Source organism: Cnephaeus nilssonii (genome assembly GCF_951640355.1).
Source record: "Cnephaeus nilssonii genome assembly, chromosome: 3".
NCBI lineage: Eukaryota > Metazoa > Chordata > Mammalia > Chiroptera > Vespertilionidae > Cnephaeus > Cnephaeus nilssonii.
In genome coordinates, this window is record NC_137074.1 from 104,591,501 (window position 1) to 104,610,059 (window position 18,559).

The 18,559-nt window shown below is 38.6% G+C and overlaps 1 protein-coding gene across 1 annotated transcript in view; it reads left to right on the forward strand.

Moving 5' to 3' along the window:
* Nucleotides 1–1,742: 1,742 nt before the first annotated feature.
* LOC307094913 (ceruloplasmin-like) overlaps nucleotides 1,743–18,559 on the forward strand; it is a gene marked incomplete at both ends in the record, with an annotated part of 68,348 nt that continues 51,531 nt past the window's right edge. The window contains 5 exons of the mRNA XM_079764088.1: nucleotides 1,743–1,897; nucleotides 2,865–3,109; nucleotides 4,385–4,597; nucleotides 5,248–5,418; nucleotides 6,511–6,753. Coding sequence (XP_079620214.1) covers nucleotides 1,743–1,897; nucleotides 2,865–3,109; nucleotides 4,385–4,597; nucleotides 5,248–5,418; nucleotides 6,511–6,753 — 1,027 coding nt within the window. The remainder of the gene's footprint in view (nucleotides 1,898–2,864; nucleotides 3,110–4,384; nucleotides 4,598–5,247; nucleotides 5,419–6,510; nucleotides 6,754–18,559) is intronic.

Consider the following 18,559-nt stretch of genomic DNA (forward strand, 5'->3'; position numbering starts at 1 on the left):
TTTACCAATACCATTTTGTTGTCTGGGGGGAGGATGCTAACTTTCTTTGAATCTCTCCTCTCTATCAGCATAGAAGCTAGGTCCTCAGAGGAACACTGAGCTTTAATTATTATTACTTACATGTTACAGGTAAGGAGACTCTGGGTAGGAATGATTATGAAACTCATCCAAAATCACACATCTAGTAAATAGTGGAGTGAGAACTGGAGGTGGATCTGTTTGATTTGAATATACTAGACTTCTTCGTGCTTATTGGGATACTGACTAAGGGGAAAAAAATGCCAGTTGAATGAGTCTTCAATTATTCACATTCCAGAGTAAAATTAATGTTCCTGGGAGGATGAGAAAAGAAGTCATAGAATTCCTGGGTAAAGGGACATTTAAAGCCCATTTAAGAAATCCTGACCCCCTGCCTAATGAGTAGATCCTTCTACAACAGCTGGTCTAGGCCACAGTGACAGGGATGGTTCTTCCATATACAGAGTGAAATCTGTGAAACTATAGCTTCCAAACTAGTCCAACCTAGTTGGATTTCCTCCTTGAGATCAGAGAATCCATCTCTAACCCCTCTCTCATGAGATCCATCATGACTGACCTGGGCCTTCTCTCCAACCATTTCAGCTATTTCCCAAGGGTGCAGGGGTGTGAGGTTCTCCAGGGGGAAGTTTCTCCACACATCCGCATCCCTCCAGGCTTAACTTTTCTGAATCCCTTCCAATAGCTGCTGGTGACTTTAAAATCTGCCAAAGCAGCATGCTGTTTACCCAGCTTCTTCTTTAAATTCACCAAAGGGAAAAACCCACAAATAATGAAGTTATACGGTGTTTTTTTTTTTATAAACAACAGTTGCTAAACTCAACAGAGGTCAAAACTTGCAGAGTGTCACAAAGCCTACGCTGACAGTGGGGGAAAGGGGATAAGTAGCACTTGTGAAATTCTGGCTGTATACCGGGCTCCTTATGTATCTCCAAGCACTCTAAACATGTGTTGTCTCATTTAATTTTCACAGCTTCCTAAGTTGGTAATATTATTATCACTTTATAAATTGAGAATTTGAGTTCCACAATCACACACAGGTCACAGCTGGTGAGAGGCAGAGTTGAGATTGAAACTCAGAGCAGTCTGATTCCAGTGTTCTTGTATTCTCTCCCACTCCAGGCTGTGTCCTTAGTAAGACAACTTCCCAAAGGGAAGGAGGGATCCTATATGGAGACAAACTTGGAATATCAGATTGGGAACTAGATTATGGATAGTTTTAGATGTTAAGAAATTTGAAAATAACTTAAAGAAAGTCATAAATGACAAGGAATTTAAATTATCATTTGGGTAATAAGTTTTAACGATTAATGAAGAATTTGAGAATGATAGCTATGAACAGTAAGAAAATGAAGGCTGGAGACTGGACTGGAGACAATGCCTACAATCTAGAAATAGATAATAATGTCAGGGGATGATGGATGATTTGAATAGCCAATATATACAGTAATTTAAAATGCTCTAAACTGGCAGTGTACACCTGGCCAAAACCCCAGTATTACCTATGGATTTTGCAGCATTTCAACTGTGTGACTAATGAAAATTAAATGTATTTGGAATTGAATTGACAGCTATGTAGATGAAGCACATGATGAGCTCTTATGCAACCTTAAGTTATGTAAATAGTACCAATAAGGAAGAAAGTCTGGATTATAAAAGGAAGGCAAGCATCATTCAGTTAGTCTCTCCAGGCTCAGGGTTTAAAAATGAAGTTCCTTTTACTACTGACCTTTCTGGTTGTTATTAGTTCTCTGGGTTGGGCAAAAGATAGGCACTACTATATAGCAATTAAAGAAACTACATGGAACTATGCTCCTACTGGTAAAAATATGCTGAATGGGAAGCCTATTTCAGAGGATGAGTAAGTAATACCTTTGTGTTGAAAAAGCTACTATCAGAAGCAAAAGTTGCTGTTACTCATTGATAAAATGCTGATGAAGACTTTCCCATGATTGACCTTTTAAGAGCACATTTGAACCACTATTCTAACCACTTCCTTTCTGTTTTAGTATAAGAATGGCATGGAAGACAGATATTAATATAAATCAGACATCGCTCCTTCCAGGGATTATTGCCACTCTTGCCCACGTGTCACATTACTTTGGGAACATGTCTTACTCTGTTTTTATCAGCTGTTTTGTTCAAGTAGTGCTCAAGATGTAAAACCACACTCTTCTTTATAATATTGAGTGTATGCCATAGATTGTAAAATTGCAGCTATCTTCTTGACTTCTCTCTTCAGAAATAGGAAGGGGGTCTAGAGGTTACTTGTAGAATATGGATATACTGTTTGTTACCAAAATATCCCAATTCTACTAACAAATCCACAAGTGTATTTAAATGTGTAAATAATCCTAAGTGTTTGTGAGCTAAAGTAACCTCAAAGTGGGGTGAGAAGCTCTTTTGTAGTTCAATACAAAGAATTTGGTAAGTCTTCTTTTTTTAACTTTATTGTTTGAAGTTATTACATGAGTCTCTTTTTTTCCCCCATTGACCTCTCCCTCACCACCTCCTCCCCCAAGCACAAGCTCTCCACCCACCACTACTGTCTGTGTCCATTGGTTTTGCTTATAAGCATGCATATATTTTAAACCAAACCCCACGTTTATTACTTGCTACCTTTGCATTTGATCTCTTCACCAGACATTTCAACATTCTCCTTGGCTGCAACACCTTTTTTTATGCCCTTCATATTTTCTCTGGTGTCTGTTTTCTCTATCAAAATTAGGCTGTAAAGCTTCTTTCTTCTAGTTTCACTTGATTCAACTTTTTCTTTATAGTCAAAATTTGCTAACATTCTCTCTTTTTTGTTTATTTCTTTTTTACAGAGAGTCCCAGATATATCTACAACGTGGCCCAGATAGAATAGGACGTGTTTATAAAAAGGCTTTGTATTTTCAGTATACTGATGGTACATTTCAAAAGCTCATTAAAAAACCATTATGGTTGGGATTTTTAGGTCCAATAATTAAAGCAGAGACTGGAGACTATGTTTATGTACATGTAAAAAATTTTGCTTCAAGAATGTATAGTTTTCATCCTCATGGACTCACCTACACTAAAGAAAATGAAGGTAAGTGGATACTCTTTCCTTATATGCCAGAGCTTTTGCTCATAGAGAGAATGAGCCCAACACTTGAGGAAAAATAAGGTAATTATTAACTGGATGTCATTATGAACTAGGAGTAGTTTTGGATGTTTGCATATTCTTACTTCTGATGTCTTTAATATTTATATCCAAGACAGTTCTTTTTTAAATTTTTCTTTTAAATCTTTTTATTTATTTATTACTATGCGCATTTTAAAATTTTTATTGAATTTACATTCGTTAATAAAATTATATGGTTTCAAGTGTAATACATCATCTATATTTTGTGTTCTCGCCCAAAGTCAAGTCTCATTCCTCATTTAAATCTTGAATGAGTGACAACTCTTGTACAATTCCTGGGAAAGAATACACACTTTACTCACCCAAAGGAAATTTTTTGAAGGAGCCACTCATGAGCTAAATGTTTGTTGGCGGAAATACTGTTCTGCCCTATCATATTTCATTTCCTAGTTGATGAGGATTAGCCTCTTGGAAAACATTAGTGTCAAGAGAAATCACTGATTTCTAGACAGTATCTTCCCTCTTGCACATCTGCCTGATGGCATTGGGGGAAAGGGAAAGAGAAAATGAAAAAATAGCATATTATGTTCAAATGGAGTGTGAGAGTTCCAAAAGATGGGTAAAGAATGAGAAGTTGGCCATGCATCAAAGTATTCTATTGAATGAAGAAGACTTATGCATAGTTATCAGGATTCTAGCATCAACAGGTGGAGATCTGAAGTGGAATTTAAGGAGAGGAAAGCAAGTTCCCAAATTCAGAACTGAAATAATAGTTCAGGGTAATTAATGTAAGCTCTGCAGAGGGCTAATTTTGGATCCCAGTGGTCTTCTTGGAGGTCACATGGACGCCTCTTGATGTCAAGGGACCAAAGTCCTATTTGCAGTGAAGAAAATATGGAGGGCAATTCAAGAGCTTAGATCTCTGTATCCAATATCTATTGACATAGTAGGTACACATTAAATATTTATGGAATCCACAATAAAGGTGATGATAGTCTGATAATACACTGCCTGCTTCATTACAATTTGGTCTAGAAAGTGGCCAAACTGGGCATTTAGATGGAACCCAACTAAAGGGCACCTGGGAAAACAGGAGTCAGGAGAGAGGAGAGAAATACACACTTTACTCTGAAAATGCAAATGACCAACATTCATGGCTTAATGGAGAAAGCATGAGTCACATTCAAAATAGTGTTGTCCAGTGATTACTGTGACCACAGTGCAGGTTATGTGTCCCAGGTGCTCTCTATCCTGATAATACGACTGGCCTGCAAAAGGAGGATGACCGTCTGGAGCCAGGGAGCCGGTATACTTACAAGTGGTTTGTACAGGAAAAGCAGGGGCCTGGCCGCGATGACAGTAACTGCGTAACAAGGATATACCACTCCCATGTGGACACTGCCAGAGATGTGGCTTCAGGGCTTATTGGACCAATTCTGACTTGTAAAAGAGGTAACAGATTTTTTAAATTTCATGCGGCAATTGAATCAACCAGAATATGGAATTTTGCTATCAAATGAGCTCTGTTTTCCTGCCTTAATCTTGATTCTCTAGTTAAAAAAAAAAAAACAAAGTTGCCATCTTGAACTCTAAGCACTAGATGGCTCTCTTGAGTACAATACCTGAGTTCAAGTCCAGTAATGCAGTTTGATCAGTAGACGATATTCCAACCCATTAAACTTCACTTTAGCCTTCCTCACCCAAAACTGCTGCAGCCACCTTTCTCCTATCAAGAAGTGTTGAATCAACACCATGGGAGGAAAAGAGAAGATGACAAGCTATCTGCCTGTTCCTTGCATGAGTAGTTCTTTAGGGTTCTGTCTGTGAGGGTGCAAGATTTTACTTTTATATTTTAAGTTGAATCCATTAGAACCATCAAACCCATGGACACAGACAATTGGGTGGTGAGAGCCTGGTTGGGGGATGGGAGCAGGCTGGAAGAGGTTAATGGGAGGAAAAGAAGGAACTCTGTAATACTCTCAACGATAAAGATTAAAATTAAATAAGTAAATAAATAAATAGAATCATCAACTTATTTTATAGCAGAAGTAATTATGCAAAGAGGAAGTTTGCTGATTTTTGTTGATGATTATTTGTTTCAGGTACACTGGATGGAGACACTGAAAAGTATATCGATAAGTTTTATGTTCTGATGTTCTCTCAAACTAATGAAAACATGAGTTGGTATATCGATGACAATATTAATACATATACTGAATCTGGCCAAGTTAATGCTAGTGATCAAAGCTTCGAAGTCAGCAATACTATGGCCTGTAAGATTTAAAAAACTTTCTCATTTATAATATACTACCAGAGGCCCAGTGCATGAATTCATGCACAATGGGGTCCCTCGGCCTGGCCTACAGGATTGGGCCAAAACTAGCCCTCCGACATCCCCTGAGGGGTCCCGGATTGAAAGAAGGCACAGGCCAGGCCAAGGGACCCCACTGATGCATGATCAGGGCAGGGGAGGGACATGGGAGGTTGGCCAGCTCGGGGAGGGACTGCGGAAGGGTTCCAGGGCATTCGTCTCACTCAGTCCTAATCGGCTGGACCCCAACAACGATCTAACCTACCAGTTGGAGTATCTGCCCCACGGTGGTCAGTGCACATCATAACGAGCAGTTGAGCAGGCTTAGCATATCACTAGCATATTGTGCTTTGATTGGTTGAACGGACTGCCGAACACTTAGCATATTAGGCTTTTATTATATAGGATAAGTCTAACTTCTGTGATTCTATTTAGTGAATTTTCCTTTGCTAAGTTTTTTTGCTTGAAATTATATGTTTCAGTTTTTCACTCAGACTCTGCTGGTTGATATGCAAGGCATCTAGTAAATCCTGCTACTTTCCAAAGTTTCCTAGCCAGTGAAGTTAGATAGATGCATTTGTTTTCTAAAGTCTGATATTGATAAAAAATTGATGGTAAAAACATAGAAAAGGTGTCATTTTAAGGTAATAATATATTATGGAAGAGCAAAGACATAACTGACCAGGTATGTTATGAAAATGTATTTGTACACAGACTTTTTCAGAAAAGATGCTCCTGTCATCTGTCACCTTTGACTTGCTCTCTTCTTTCACAGACTTCGCTTCATTCTATTCTTTTCCCTTTTCACTGCTTCCTGCCTTTTGGCTTACCTTTCCTCCTCTTGCCTCTAAATCCTTGTGCTGCTACCACTTGTAATCATACACAATGTTTATGGCCTCTTTTTTTTTGTGAAACACAAATCAACTCTTGTCATAGGTTATGTGTAAGGACAATGTTGACATTGATGGGTTTATGTAATGAGAAAATGCATAGAATTTATACCATGTGGCCCTTGACTCTCATGCTTCATAGGTTCATTTACATTTGTTTTCAGCAATTAATGGATACATGTATGGAAATCTACCCAATATCACCATGTGTGCAGAGGACAGGGTCAAGTGGTATTTTATTGGCATGGGTGACCTGTTCGATATACACCCCATCTATATCCATGGACAAACTCTGCTATCTCGGAATCACAGGAAGGACACCATTACAGTTTTCCCTGCCTCATTGGAAGATGCCTTCATGGTGGCGAAGGGCCCTGGAGAGTGGATACTGGGCTGTCCGATATATGGTATGGATTTATTACTTTTACATAATACAGGGTCAGAGGAATTCCAAGGTTATAACCCATTACTAATGCCTCATATGCCAAATGGAGAAACAAATCTATTGATGTGATTTAGAAAATTAGTGATGAGGTCAGGCCTAGAACCCAGGTCTCTGGAACTTTTTTTAAAATTTAAATCCTTTGTTGTTTAAAGTATTACATATGTCCCTTTCCCACCCACCCCCATTGACCTCTACCTGGCACTGCTGCCCCCCAGCAATGCCCTCACCCCCCTACTGTCTGTGTCTGTTGGTTATACTTATATGAATGCATACAAGTCCTTTGGTTGATCTCTTACACCCCTCCTCTTCCACTCACCCCTGCCTTCCCTCTGAGGTTTGACAGTCTATTCAATGCTTCTGTGTCTCTGGATCTTTTTTTTTTTTATTGTCTAAAATTTTACATATGTCTCTTTTTTTTCCCCAATTGATACCCACCCCCAGCCATTCCCACCCCGAGTAAGCCCCCACTGCCCCAGTGTCTGTGTCCATTGGTTATGCTAATATGCGTACATACAAGTTCTTTGGATGCTCTCTAAAGCGCCCCCTCCCCCTACCACCTCCCCTGCCATTTGTCTCTGGCTCTATTTTTGTTCATCAAATTATGTTGATCATTATATCCCACATATGAGTGAGATCATGTGATGTTTATCTTTCTCTGACTGGCTTATTTTGCTTACCTCTCCAGTTCTATCCATGCTGTTGCAAATGGTAAAAGTTTCTTCTTTTTTACTGCATCATAGTATTCCATTGTGTAGATGTACCCCAGTTTTCTAATCCACTCATCTGCTGATGAGCACTTAGGCTGTATCCAAATCTTAACTATTGCAAATTGTGCTGCTATGAACATAGGGGTGCTTATGTCCTTTCTGATTGGTGTTTCTGATTTCCTAAGATATACTCCTAGAAGTAGGATTACTGGGTCAAACGGGAGATCCATTTTTACATTTTTTGAGGAAACTCCATACTGTTTTCCACAGTGGCTGCACCAGTCTGCATTCCCACCAGCAGTACATTCTCCACATCCTCACTAGCACTTGCCATTTGTTCATTTGTTGATAGCCATTCTAACAGGTGTGAGATGGTACCTCATTGTCATTTTGAATTGCATCTCTCTAAAGATTAGTGGCTTTGAACATGTTTTCATATGTCTCTTGGCCTTCTGTATGTCCACTTTTGAAAAGTATCAATTTAGATCCATTGCCCATGTTTTGATTGGGTTGTTTATCTTCCTTTTGCTAAGTTGTATGAGTTCCCTGTAAATTTTGGAGATTAAACCCTTATCGGATATAATATTGGCAAATATGTTCTCCCATGCAGTGGGCTCTCTTGATGTTTTGTTGATGGTTTCTTTTTCTGTGCAGAAGTTTTTATTTTGATGTAGTCCCATTTGTTTATTTTCTCCTTAGTTTCCATTCTCCTAGTAGCTGTATTGGTAAAGATGTTGCTACGACATATGTCTGTTATTTTGCTGCCTATGGCTTCATCTAAGATTTTTATGGTTTCCTATCTTATGTTTAAGTCCTTTACCCATTTTGAGTTTATTTTTGTGTATGGTGTATGTTGGTGGTCTAGTTTCTTTTTTTTTTTGCATGTGACTGTCAAATTTTCCCAACATCATTGAAGAGACTGTCTTGACTCCATTGTATACTCTTGCCTTCTTTGTCAAATATTAATTGAGCATAATGGCTTGGGTCGATTTCTGGGTTCTCTGTTCTGTTCCATTGGTCTATGTGTCTGTTCTTTTGCCAATACACAGGCAGTTTAGAGAACAGTGGGTTTGTAATATAGCTTGATAGCTGTTATTGTGACCTCTTCAACTTTGTTCTTCTTTCTCAGGATTGCTGTGGCTATTCAGGGTCATTTCTTATTCCATATGAATTTTTGGAGAATTTGCTCTAGGTCTGTGAAATACGCCATTGGTATTTTAATGGGGATTGCATTGAATCTATAGATTGCTTTCAGTAGTATGAACATTTTATTTTTTTTATTAAGGTATTATATGTGTACATATCTTACCATTGCCCCCCCCAACCCCACTCCCATACATGCCCTCGCCCCCCAATGTTTTGCATCCCTTGGTTATTCTTATATGCATGCATATAAGTCCTTCGGTTGATCTCTTATCTCCTCCACCTCTCCTTAAACTTCCTGTTGTAATTTGACAGTCTGTTTGATGCTTTACTGCCTCTGTATCTATCTTTTTGTGCATCAGTTTATAATGTTTTTTATTATCCACAAATAAGTGAGATCATGTGGTATTTTTCTTTCATTGACGGGCTTATTTCACTTAGCATAATGTTCTCCAATTCCATCCAGGTTGCTGCAAATGGTAAGAACTCTTTCTTTTTTACCGCAGCATAGTATTCCATTGTGTAGATGTACCATAGTTTTTGATCCAGTCATCTGCTGATGGGCACTTAGGCTGTTTCCAAATCTTAGCTATGGTGAATTGTGCTGCTATGAACATAGGGGTACATATATCCTTTCTGATTGGTGTTTCTAGTTTCTTAGGATATATTCCTAGGAGTGGGATTACTGGATCAAATGGGAGTTCCATTTTTAGTTTTTTGAGGAAACTCCATACTGTTCTCCAGAGTGGCTGTACCAGTCTGCATTCCCACCAGCAGTGCATGAGGGTTCCTTTTTCTCCACATCCTCGCCAGCACTTGTCGTTTGTTGATTTGTTGATGATAGACATTCTGACAGGTGTAAGATGGTATCGCATTGTTGTTTTGATTTGCATCTATTGGATAATTAGTGACTTTGAGCATGTTTTCATGTGTCTCTTGGCCTTATTTCTGTCTTCTTTGGAAAAGATTCTATTTAGGCCCGTTGGATCATTTATCTTCCTTTTGTTGGATCATTTATCTTCCTTTTATTAAGTGGTATAGCTCCCTGTAGATGTTGGAGATAAAAACTTTATTAGTGATAACATTTGCAAATATGTTCTCCCATACAGTGGGCTTTCTTGTTGTTTTGTTGATGGTTTCTTTTGCTGTGAAAAATCTTTTTATTTTGATGTATTCCCATTTGTTTATTTTCTCTTTAGGTTCCATTGCCCTAGGAGCAGTATCAGTGAAGAAGTTCTTTCAGCATATGTCTGAGATTTTGCTGCCTGTGGATTCCTATAGTATTTTTATGGTTTCCACTCTTATGTTTAAGTCCTGTATCCATTTTGAGTTTATTTTTGAGTATGGTGTAAGTTGGTGGTCTAGTTTAATTTTTTTGCATGTATCTGTCCAACTTTCCCAACACCATTTATTGAAGAGACTGTCTTGATTCCATTGTATGTTCATGCCTCCTTTGTCAAATATTAATTGAGCATAGTGGTTTGGGTCAATATCTGGATTCTCTATTCTATTCCATTGCTCTATATGTCTGTTCTTGTGCCAGTACCAGGCTGTTTTGAGGACTGGCTTTGTAATACAGCTTGAAATCTGGTATTGAGATCCCTCCTACTTTATTGTTCTTTCTCAGGATTGCTGTGGCTATTCGGGGTCTTTTTTTATTCCAGATGAATTTTTGGAGAGTTCGTTCTAGATCTGTGAAATATGCCATTGTTATTTTAATGGGGAGTGCATTGAATCTATAGATTGCTTTGGGTAGATTCAAAGGTGCCATTTCAGAGGCAGTAAAAATGGACATTTTAATGATGTTGATTCTACCAATCCATGAACATGGTATGTTCTTCCATCTGTTTACGTTTTCCTCTATCTCTTTTTTCAGTGTCCTGTAGTTTTCCGAGTATAGGTCTTTTACCTCCTTGGTTAAGTTTACTCCTAGGTATCTTTAATTTTTTTGGTGCGATGGTAAATGGGATTGCTTTTTTAGTCTCTCTTTCTGTAAGTTCACTATTGGTGTATAAAAATGCCATTGATTTCTTGGCATTAATTTTGTATCCTGCTACATTGCCGAATTCATTTATTAAGTCTATTAGATTTTTTATTAGTCTTTCGGGTTTTTTATGTACAATATCATGTCATCTGCAAATAAGGACAGCTTTACTTCTTCTTTTCCAATTTGGATGCCTTTTATTTCTCCTTCTTGTCTAATTGCAATGGCTAATACTTCCAGTATTATGTCAAACAGGAGTGGTGAGAGTGGACATCCCTGTCTTGTACCTGTTCTTAGGGGAAATGGTTTTAGTTTTTGCCCATTGAATATGATGTTAGCTGTGGGTTTATCATCTATAGCTTTTATTATGTTGAGGTATGATCCTTTTATTCCCACCTTGTTGAGGGTTTTTATCCAGAAAGGGTGTTGGATTTTCTCACATGCTTTTTCTGCATCAATTGATATGACTATGTGATTTTTATCTCTCAGTTTGTTTATGTGATGTATCACGTTTATTAATTTGCGGATATTGTACCATCCTTGCATTCCTGGGATAAATCCTACTTGGTCATGGTGTATGATCTTTCTGATGTACTGCTGGAGCCAATTTGCTAGAATTTTGTTGAGGATTTTGGCATCTATGTTCATGAGGGATATTGGCCTGTAATTCTCTTTCATTGTGTTATCTTTATCTGGTTTTGGTGTTAGGGTGATGCTCGCTTCATAGAAAGAGCTTGGAAGTATTTCTTCCTCTTGAATTTTTTGGAATAGTCTGAGGAGGATAGGTTTTAGTTCTTCCTTGAATGTTTGGTAAAACTCTCTTGTGAAGCTATCTGGCCCCGGGCTTTTGTTTGCCAGAAGCTTTTTGATGACTGCTTCAATTTCTTTCATAGTTACTGGCCTATTGAGCTGTTTAGATTCTTCCTGATTGAGTTTTGGAAGGTTATATTTTTCTAGGAATATGTCCATTTCCTCTAGGTTGTCCAGTTTGTTGGAATAGAGATGTTCGTAGTATTTTTTAACAATCCTTTGTATTTCTGCCGGGTCTGTTGTTATTTCACCTCTTTTATTTCTGATTTTTTTGTTTATTTGGGTCTTCTCTCTTTGCTTCTTGGTGAGTCTGGCTAGAGGTTTATCAATCTTGTTTATCCTTTCAAAGAACCAGCTCTTGGTTTTGTTGATCTTTTGTATTGTTTCTTTGGTCTCTATGTCTTTAATCTCTGCTCTGATCATTATTATTTCCTTCCTTCTGCTTACACTGGGCTTTTCTTGTTGCTCTTTTTCTAACTCTTTGAGTTGTCAAATTAGGTAATTTATTACCATTCTTTCTTGTTTTTTGCAGTAGGCTTGTAGAGCTATGAACTTCCCTTTCAAGACTGCTTTCGCTGTGTCCCATAGATTTTGGATTGTTGTGTTTTCATTTTCATTTGTTGCCATGCTGTTTTTTATTTCTTCCTTGATCTCTCTGGTAACCCAGTCATTGTTTAATAGCATTCTGTTTAGTCTCCATGTGTTTGATTTCCTTCAATTGTTTTTATTGTAGTTGATTTCCAGTTTTATGCCACTGTGGTCTGAGAAGATGTTTGATATGATTTCTATCTTCTTGAATTTGTAGATACTTTACCTGTGATCCAATATATGGTCTATCTTTGAAAATGACCCATGTGCACTTGAGAAGAATGTATATTCTGTGGCTTTGGGGTGAAATGTTCTGAAGATGTCAATTAATTCCATCTGGTCTAGTGAGTCATTTAGGATTGATGTTTCTTTGCTGATTTTTTTGTTTTGAAGATTTGTCCAATGGTGATAGTGGGGTATTAAAGTCTCCTACTATGATTGTATTGCTGTTAATCTCTCCCTTGATATCCTTCAGGAGTTTTTTATATATATTTGGGTGCTCCTGTATTGGGTGTGTATATATTTCCCAGAGTTATTTCTTCTTGTTGGATTGCTCCCTTTAGTATTATGAAGTGGCCTTCCTTATCTTTTGTTCTGTCCTTCACTTTGAGATCTAATTTGTCAGATATAAGTATTGCTACCCCAGCTTTTTTTTTTTTTCATTTTCATTTGCCAGGAATACCTTTTTCCATCCCTTCACCCTCAGGCTGTGTGGGTCTTTCTTTCTCAGGTGGGTTTCTTGCAGACAGCAGATATATGGGTCGTGTTTTCTTATCCAATCTGTTACCCTATGTCTTTTGATTGGGGCACTTAATCCATTTATATTTAAAGTTATTATTGATAGGTACTTATTTGTCACCATTTTTACTCTTTACCCCTGTGTTCCTTCTTCGCTTCCTATTTCATTTTTTTACAGCAGACCCTTTAGCATTTCTTGCATTGCTGGTTTGGTGGTAATAAATTCCCTTAACCTTTTTTTGTCTGTGAAGCTCCTGATTTCACCTTCAATTTTGATTGATAGCCTTGCTAGGTACAGTATTCTTGGTTCCTGGGTCGACGCTCAACCACTGAGCTACACTGGCTGGGCTGGTACAGTATTCTTGGATTCAGACCTTTCCTTTGCATGACTTTGTATAGTTCATTCCATTCCCTTCTGGCCTGATGAGTTTCTGTTGAGAAATCAGTTGCTAGTCTGATGGGGGTTCCTTTGTATGTAACTTTCTGTCTCTCTCTGGCCGCTTTTAAGATTCTTACTTTGTCGTTGGTGTTTGCCAATTTAATTATAACGTGCCTTGGCATCGGTCTTTTGGGGTTCATTTTGCTTGTGACTCTATGAGCTTCTTGGATTTGTGTGGGTTTTTCTTCCTTATAACAGGGAAGTTTTCTGTCATTATTTCTTCAAACTGGTTTTCGATTCTTTGCTCAGTTTCCTCTCCTTCTGGAAGCCCTATTATGTGGATGTTGTTTTATTTGTGTTGTCCCAAAGTTCCCTTAGGCTCTCCTCCTGCTTTTTAATTTTTTTTTCTAGAAGCTGCTCTAATTGGGTATTTTTTCCCACCATGTCTTCTAGCTCACTGATGAGGTCCTCTGCTTCTTCTAGTCTACTCTTGATGCTTTCTATTGAGTTCTTTACTGCAGTAATGTCATGTTTCATTTCTTCTTGGTTCTTCTTCATTTCCTCTTGGTTCTTACTCATATTGTCAAATTTGTCTTCCATTCTTTTCAGCCACCTTATGACCATTTCTCTGAATTTTTTCTCTGGTAGGTTGCTTGCCTCTATTTCGTTTACTTCCTTTTCTGGTGATGCCTGCTTTTCTTTCATATGCAGGCTGTTTTTTTTGTCTCCCCATGGTCTCTCTCTCTCCTTATCTCAGGCGAAATCTGACCTTTCCGTGGTGGAGTGAGGGGAATCCGTGTGTTTTCGCCAATTGGGGGCCAGTGTTCTGGGGCTCACAGGTGTTCAGTGGTCGCCACAGTTGTGGATTTTCAGGCCTCCGATATAATCCACTTTCCCTTTCAAGATGGCGCGGTCTTCACGTCCGAGCCCATACCTCTGGGAGGGGACCCAGCAGCAGTGGGGGCTGCCCGGTCAGGGGAACCCCGTCTAGCAGTCCCCCACCTTCTCCTGGAGTTTCGCTGTCCCTTAACTCACCAACAAACACTCCCTGTGCGACCCTCAGCTGTTCTTTCTTTCTGCTCTGGGACAAGACTCGGAACACGTCTGTCTATTCCGCCGCCATTTTCTGCCCTTCCAGCAGTATGAACATTTTAATGATGTTGATTCTACCAGTCCATGAACACAGTATATTCTTCCATTTGTTTATGTCTTTATCTCTTTTCTCAACGTCCTATAGTTTTCTGAGTATAGGTCTTTTACCTCCTTAGTTAAGTTTATTTCTAGGTATCTTAATTTTTTTGTTGCAATGGTAAATGCGATTGTTTCTTTTGGTTTCTCTTTCTGTGAGTTAATTATTGGTGTATAAAAAAGCCATAGATTTCTGGGTGTTAATTTTGTATCTTGCTACATTGTCAAATTCTTTTATTAAGTCTGGGAGTTTTTTGATGAAGTCTTTAAGGATTTCTTTGTACAATATCATGTCATCTGCAAATAATGACAGTTTTACTTCTTCTTTTCCAATTTGAATGCCTTTTATTTCTTCTTCTTGTCTGATTGCTATGGCTATCACTTCCAGTACTATGTTGAACATTAGTGGTGAAAGTCTGCATCCTGTCTTGTTCCTGTTCTTAGGGGAAATGGTTTTAGTTTTTGCTCATTGAGTATAATGTTGGCTGTAGATTTGTCATATAAGGCTTTTATTATGTTGAGGTATGATCCCTCTATTCCTACTTTGCTGAAAGTTTTTATCAAGAAAAGGTGATGGGTTTTATCATGTGCTTTTTCCTGCATCAATTGATCTGATTATGTGACATATCACATTTATTGATTTGTGGATATTGTACCAGCCTTGCATCCCTGGAATAAATCCTACTTGGTCATGGTGTATGATCTTTCTAATGTAATGCTGGTCCTGATTTGTTAGAATTTTGTTGAGGATTTTAGCATCTATATTCATCAGGGAGATTGACTTGTAATTCTCTTTCTTGTAGTGTCTTTATCTGGCTTTGGGATTAGGGTAATGCTTGAAAGTGTGCCTTCCTCTTGAATTTCTTTGAATAGTCTGAGGAGGATAGGTTTTATTTCTTCCTTGAATGTTTGGTAAAACTCCTCTTTAAAGTTGTCTGGACTAGGGCTTTTGTTTGCTGGAAGTTTTTGGTTTTTTTTGCTTTTTTCTTTCTTTTTTTTTTTTTTTTTTTTTTTTTTTTTTTTTTTTTTACTGCTTCAATTTCATCAGATTTATCAGCCTATTCAGGTTTCTTTATTCTTCCTGATTGAGTTTTGGAAGATTGTATTTTTCTAGGAATATGTCCATTTTGTCCATGTTGTCCAGTTTGTTGGAGTAGAGTTGTTCATAGTATTTTTTTTTACAATCCTTTGTGTGTCTGTAGGGTCAGTTGTTACTTCACCTCTTTCATTTATAATTTTGTTTATTTGGTTCCTCTGTCTTTGTTTCTTGGTGAGCCTGGCTAGAGGTTCATCAATCTTATTTATCCTTTCAAAGAACTAGCTCTTGGTTTTATTGATCTTTTGTTTTGTTTTTTGTTTTGTTTTGTTTTGTTTTGGTCTCTATAGTATTTCTTTTTACTCTGATTTTTAGTATTTCATTCCTTTTGCTTACTCTGGAATTTTCTTTTTATTTTTTTTTATTTTTACTTTTTAATAAATCTTTATTGTTCAGATTATTACAATTGTTTCTCTTTACCCATCCCCATATCTCCCCTCCTTCCCATTCCCACCCTTCCCTCTGCCCTTACCTCCCCCCCTCGCTATCCTTATCCATAGGTGTATGATATTGTCCAGTCTCTTCCCGTATCCCCCACACAGACACCCCCTTCCCCTGAGAATTATCAATACACTCCCATTCTATGCCCCTGATTCTGTTCATCAGTCTATTCTGTTCTGCAGATTTTTAATTCACTTGACTTTTAGATTCACTTGTTGATAGGTATGTATTTGTTGTTCATAATTTTTATCTTTACTTTTTTCTTCTTTTTCCTCCTTTTAAATAATACCTTTCAGCATTTCATGTAATACTGGTTTGGTGGTGATGAATTCCTTTAGCTTTTTCTTATCTGTGAAGCTCTTTATCTGACCTTCAATTCTGAATGATAACTCTGCAGGGTAGAGTAGTCTTGGTTGTAGGTTCTTGCTATTCATCACTTTGAATATTTCTTGCCACTCCCCTCTGGCCTGCATAGTTTCTGTTGAGAAATCAGCTGACAATCGTATGGGTGCTCCCTTGTAGGTAATTAACTGTTTTTCTCTTGCTGCTTGTAAGATTCTCTTTTTGTCTTTTGCCCTTGGCATTTTAATTATGATATGTCTTGGTGTGGTCCTCTTTGGATTACTTTTGTTTGGGGTTCTGTGCGCTTCATGGACTTGTAAGTCTATTTCTTTTACCAGGTGGGGGAAGTTTTCAGTCATTATTTCTTCAAATAGGTTTTCAGCGTCTTGCTCTCTCTCTTCTTCTGGCACCCCAAAAATTCGGATGCTGGTACGCTTGAAGTTGTCCCAGAGGCTTCTTACACTATCTTCTACTTTCTGAATTCTCTTCTCTTCTTGCTTTTCTGGAGACGTGTCCTTTGTCTCTTTGTATTCCAAATCATTGACTTGATTTTTGCGTTCCTCTAGTCTGCTGCTGGGTCTCTGTATAATATTTTTTATTTCAGTTAGTGTATGTTTCATTTCTAGTTGGACCTTTTTCATATCCTCGAGGGTCTCATTAAATTTATCGGCTTTTTCCATGAAATTCTTGAAAAACCTTATAACCGTGGTTTTGAACTCTATGTCCAGTTGTTTGTTCTCCTCCATTTCTTTTGTTTGGGATCTGTTTCCTTGCCTCCTCATTTTCATTTTCGCTGCTTCCCTGAGTTGGTAGGGTAGCTTTGTGTCCTATTGCGTCCTATTGGTTCAACGGGTCGGCCTCCCAGTTACCTGAGGTGGACGCTCTTGGTGCACCCCTTTTTAGACTGTGTGTACAGCCTTGTTGTAGTTAAGTCTTGATTGTTGTTGGTGTCACTGGAAGGAATTGACCTCCAGGCCAATTGGCTGTGAGGACCCGCTGTGTCTATAAAGGAAGAATTGCTGTGCTGGAGACATGTTTATGGGCCGGGACTTGTTGCGGTAGGGCTTTGGCGCTCACTGACTCTGCCTCTTGAATGTGTCCCTTATGCGAGTGGTTGGAATTTGGTGTCGTCTCACACTGACCACTAGATGCCCTCGTTTCTGGATCTCCAATGGGGTGCAGGTCAGCTACTGTCTGAGGCCACTCAGCAGGAGTTACAGCAAAAACTGCAGTTTTCTCCTCTTTGCATGAGTGGTTTTGGAGAAGTCTGACTGGAGCTGCAGTTTATATGGTTAAGCTGCCACAGGGCAGGCCATTTATATGCAAAAGCTGCTGTTTGGAGCCTGGGCAGGTTTGTAGAATGTGCGGGGTGGGTCTCAGGGAAGGCGGGGTTTCAGGGCGTCACTAGGCTAGGGCGTGGCAAACAGCAATGGCTGCTAGTCTTCCTTTTCTGCCTTTCCCATTTCCAAGTCCCTGCATCCCATGCTCCAGCGCAGTAAACACTGATTGCTGGGCGCACCTCTGCAAGAAAGTCACTCTCGCTTTCCGACACAATGGCCAAGAGTCCAGCTTCTCCCCGTAGGTGTCTGGGTCCCCCGCCCATCCCCAGAAACTGGATTTCAGAGTGATCGGGAGCTTATCTCCCTTTGGGTTGGAAAAAAAGCCACGCGTCCCGTCACCCGCCACCAGCCCGATTCACGCACCTCCGTACCTCAGCCCTTCCGCGTTTGTTCTTTCTTTTTCCTTCTGAGTTGTAAATCTACCATTCAGCCAGCTTTCCTGTGGTTCTGAGTGGTAGACGCTTTGTCTTTTAGTTGTATTTTTGAAATTGTTGTGCATGGCGGCAGTTTAGTTGTTTAACTTTGCCGCCATCTTGGTTCCTTCCTCCCTGGGATTTTCTTGTTGCTTTCTTTCTAATACTTTAAGTTGTAGGCTTAGATAATTTATTACCAGTTTTTCTCTTTTTTTTTTTTTTAGGTAGGACTGTAGAGCTACAAACTTCCCACTCAGGACTGCTTTCACTGTGTACCATTGATTTTGGATTGTTGTGTTTTCATTGTCATTTGTTTCCAGGATGTTTTTAATTTCATCTTTGATCTCTTTGTTATCCCAATCATTGTTTAATACCATGCTAATTAGTCTTCATGTGTTCAATTTTTTTATTGTTTTTATTGTAGTTGATTTGTAATTTTATGCCATTGTGATCTGAGAAGATGCTTGATATGATTTCAAACTTCTTGAACTTGTAAAGACTTAGTTTGTGTCCTAACATGTGGTCTAGCTTTGAAAATGTTCCAGATGCAGCCAAGAAGAATGTATGTTCCATTGCTTTTGGGTGAGATGTTCTGAAGA